At 34.1% G+C, this 4,218-nt stretch overlaps 2 protein-coding genes across 2 annotated transcripts; both read left to right on the top strand.

Moving 5' to 3' along the window:
• Nucleotides 1–958: 958 nt before the first annotated feature.
• LOC111397742 (F-box protein At5g49610-like) lies at nucleotides 959–3,153 on the top strand. The gene is made up of 2 exons (XM_023024730.1): nucleotides 959–1,038; nucleotides 2,164–3,153. The coding sequence occupies exon 2, from the start codon at nucleotides 2,187–2,189 to the stop codon at nucleotides 2,598–2,600; it is 414 nt and encodes a 137-aa protein (XP_022880498.1). The 5' UTR covers nucleotides 959–1,038; nucleotides 2,164–2,186; the 3' UTR covers nucleotides 2,601–3,153.
• Nucleotides 3,154–3,251: 98 nt separating this feature from the next.
• On the top strand, nucleotides 3,252–4,218 carry LOC111397741 (F-box/kelch-repeat protein At3g23880-like). The gene has a single exon (XM_023024729.1). It carries the CDS (start codon nucleotides 3,254–3,256, stop codon nucleotides 3,833–3,835), a length of 582 nt encoding a protein of 193 aa, XP_022880497.1. The 5' UTR covers nucleotides 3,252–3,253; the 3' UTR covers nucleotides 3,836–4,218.

Below are 4,218 nucleotides of genomic sequence, written 5' to 3'. Positions count from 1 at the left end.
TGAGGGGAGATTGGAGCAAATTCACTGCAAAATTGCTGGTCTTCTAAGAACTGTTAGTCTAAAATTCTGGAAGGTAAAATTTTTGCAATGACAAATCGTCAAAGACTCGTTTTTGTGCTAGAGATAGCATGTTCTATGTTAAGTCATGTCTTTCAGATTCGCTTGTAAGTTATGCGGTACAACACTTCGTCCCACTCGCTATATTTCTTGGTTATATTAAATTATTAATAGACGTTGTAGAGAATTGCCATACCCTCTATGTGTTTTAGGTGGAGATCGAAAATTCCACCTAAGCCTTTATAATGTTTTAAGTAAAAAAGAAAAATGCAGTCCCGTTACTTCAAAGTTATTACTTATCTCCCGAAATGGGATTATTCCTGATTGAACTGTCCAAATTCGTCACTGACTCCCTTTCGAGTCTCTGCATTTTACATGATTCGTTTGACATATTAGATCATGCATAAAAATAAATAAATTTCATTCAAATTGAAGTATGGCACGAAATATTGTCGAGTTTATATTAATTAGAGTATTTTATAAATTTAAATAACTCTATCTATATAGGGGATGTAGGGGTAAAGTGAATGATATATATTCTGTCTTACGTGTCATTAAAATTGGATTAGATCAATCAATTTAATCAAAATAGTTGATAGTAGGAAGTTGGTATCTCTAACACAGCAAAATTTTATGGTCGTCTAATACATCGTATTAAACATTATTGTTTGTAAAAATGGAGACTAATGCAGTTTGCATTGAGAAACAGAACTTAAAGCTTGGTGTCTGATTTGGAAAAATTTAAAGTCTAATGGCCAACATGAAATAAAACACAAAGCTAGATGACTAATTTGGAATAAATTAAAGTTGAGTGATCAAATTGAACCCATCTATAACTTCAGTGACCAATTGATTTTTTTACTATTAATTTATCATTTCCCTGGTAATTAAAGGCCAAAGTGCTAGTGAACTCTGAGCTGCTCACTCTCTCTTCTTCTTTTGTTGAGTTTTGCTCCTCGATACTGCTTCTGTTTCTTCAAGGTAATTTTAAATCCCTAATTTTAATTAGAGGAAATTTCACAAAATGTCCACTTTTATGTAGTCATCTGCAAAAATGTCCACCATTGCAAAAATGTCTAATTTGGAAGAACTTAAACTAAAATTCCCTTATTAACAATTTATAATTCTACACTAAGACAAAAAAATGGATATTTTTACAATATTGTTATTGGCCAATAAAATTTTGACACATAACCTACCATATTTATTTCAAAAGTATACATATCAAATCATAATAAATGTTATATTTTTCATTGATTCAGAAATGTCGAAAACGACATTTTTAAATGTAGAAAAATGTCATGTTCAAAATGAAATGTCATTCTAGACAAATAAAACGGTGTTCAAATGTCGAGAATGACATATGAAATGTCGAGAAACATTATTTTAATGTAACTTCTCATTTAAGCCACTTCTCAAAATTCGTGACAAATTAATAAAAAATCAAATGTCGAGAATACCATTTCAAGATGTAGCTCTTCATTAAGGGTATAATAGACAAGTTGACACTAAATTCAAATGAGCGATCACTTTTTAACTCATACCCTTAAAATTGGACATTCTTAAAAATGCCCCTTTTAATTATATGGTGGAAAAGAAGTTCTTTTTGTCGTATTGCTTACTTAATTATGCAATTTAAACATTTATTTAGCCTTCAAAATAGATTTTGGTGGAAACTGTAAAGAAGGCCTAACTACAATATATTTGATATGTATCTTTACATGAATAGTGTTTTGGAATCTGTATTAAACATTTGTTGTCATTAAAAATGATGCTGATTTGGTCTCGTTCAGTGGTGTCGTTATTGAATGTAAAAGGAGGATTTATGGATGTGATATGTTTCATAAAGTTGATGTTTACACACTGCTCAATGCCAGATGAATCATAAAAGTATTGCTTGACCAAAAATGGAGGGACCTGCAGATTGAATTGTTTATATTATATGCCAAAAATTCCTCTCCAACTGGAAATTTTAGATGACTGAATCTGTATATATTAGTGTCCAAAAACGGGTTGAATCTTAGGGCTGCCTTTGCTTTAGGGAATCTTCTGGGTCTGTTCTCCCTCTCTCCAAATTCCTTAATCCCTGTCTTTGTTGTTTGATAGGTACCCTTGGGTGAGCAAAAGCAATGACTCAAATCAGCAAGAAAACTAAAGCTACCAAGAAGCATTTTCCACCAGAAATCTTCTTTGAAATTATTTCAAGGCTGCCCCTAAAATCCGTGGGGCGTTTTACCACTGTCAGCAAATCATGGTATTCTTTTATTAAATCATCTGCCTTTATTGCCGCCCATCTCAACAAATCTATTGCTAGCAAAATTGATAATGATAGCTTGCATTATCTTCTCTATGTACCACCCTTGGTTGAAGATTATAAATTATGCACGGTAGTTTCTGACAACCTGATGAACTTTGATGTGGTTTATGATGTGGAGTTGCCTGTGGATTTTGAATCGAAGAGATGTAGACCGATTGGTTCGTGCAATGGTCTAGTTTGCTTAGCTGATGATGATGAAGAAGATTTTCATGGTCGAGTCATTTGATGGTGGGCTGCCTCTTTATTCTTGGCTGGCCCAAACTTAGTAATATTGGGCCTTGCCGGGTTGGTTGATCCAACGGTTTGAAATTGGTTGGAAATGAAAAGCATTTTTCTGGAAACGCGTTTTTTTTAATAATGGGTGATTGTTGTGGACCTTACACTTGGCACCTTTGTAATCGTTGGATCTTTAATATTTTGCTAGACTATTAAAAGTCTCGTGACTCTTCACTTTTGCCCTAATTTGAGTGAACGGTTCTAGGGTTTTCTTCGTCTTCTCTCTGAGGGTTTTTTGGACTCTTCTGTTCTTGCATCTTTCTGAAAGCAATCTCTAATCTGAGTGATGTTAGGGTTGTATTTGGTATATGATCTGTGAGATTGTAGAAAACTGAGTGTTGTATTATAGAGAGGCGAAAGAAAACTGAAATTGAAGGAACTGCGGTTTCTTCATACATTCTTGTATCGATTCTTTGTGATTCTTAGTGGATTCGAGCCTAATCTATTTTTGTAGATGCTCAACGGGTGAGTAGGCCTTTTGGCTAAACTTCCGGGCCCTTAGGGACGAAAATTCTTGTGTTCTTTACGTTTCTGTAATTCTTTAATGTTTACTGCAATCGGTTTTTTGAATGAAATAATAATCCTGAGACCAACATCATTTACATGTGGAACCCTGTGCTTCGGAAATATAAATGCATAACTGGTACTTGTTGCCGCAAAATGTTATATCATGAATACACTAGAGTTCATGTTGGATTTTGGTATGATGATGAAAAAAATGATTATAAGTTGATAAGAATTATGTGCAACGTAGATATCAATGAATTGAGCAATCAGTCTCAAGTTGAAGTTTATGGTCTCAATACAAGCTCTTGGAGAAAACTTGACGAAGCAAAACTACCTGGGAAAATCCGATTCTCACATCATCCAGCATTTGTAGATGGAACTTTCAATTGGATTGCTCGCTATTCTCATCAAAGTGGTATTATGGATGACTTTATTTTGTCATTTGATACCCACTCAGAACAATTTCAAGAGTTGCAGTTACCAAAATATTGCGAATATCATCAACACCAAGAGGATCCTTATCTCGTGGTCTACAAGGGGTGTCTTGCTTTCTTTGTTGCCCCTAATAGTTGGTGCTATGGGTGTAACATTTGGAGTGTATGGGTAATGAATGAATTTGGAGTGGTCGAATCATGGGTGAAAAAGTTCAATGACGAAACTGAGGAAAAAGCAAAGTAGCCAATAGGCATTACGAAGAACAATGAGATTATAATTTACACTGATGAGAGCGTGATTGCATATAACTTTGAGATGAAGATGAGTAGAGATCTCATATATGATAGTTCCGTAGATTCTTCTTGGCTTAATTACACGGAAAGTCTTGTTTTTCTTGATGAGAAAAATGAATTACTGGAAAATGCAAGTTCATCAGGATATCTCTATGAAAATCTTTTGCATCCAATTGAAGAAAAGAAGACTAGTGGCTAGGTAATTTTGTGGTTTCATTTTCTCTAGTAAATGATTTTTTACCATTTGCTTAGTTTATTGTAGTGTGGTTGATACTTTTCTACTCTGACTTGAAGTCGCAGTATGTTTTCCTGCTTGTATTCGTTTGTTGTTGA

The sequence above is a fragment of the Olea europaea genome, chromosome 7 (assembly GCF_002742605.1).
Source record: "Olea europaea var. sylvestris chromosome 7, O_europaea_v1, whole genome shotgun sequence".
NCBI classification, from domain to species: domain Eukaryota; kingdom Viridiplantae; phylum Streptophyta; class Magnoliopsida; order Lamiales; family Oleaceae; genus Olea; species Olea europaea.
Note: the sequence above shows the minus strand (reverse complement) of the source record. Positions and strands in the feature narration are given on the sequence as shown.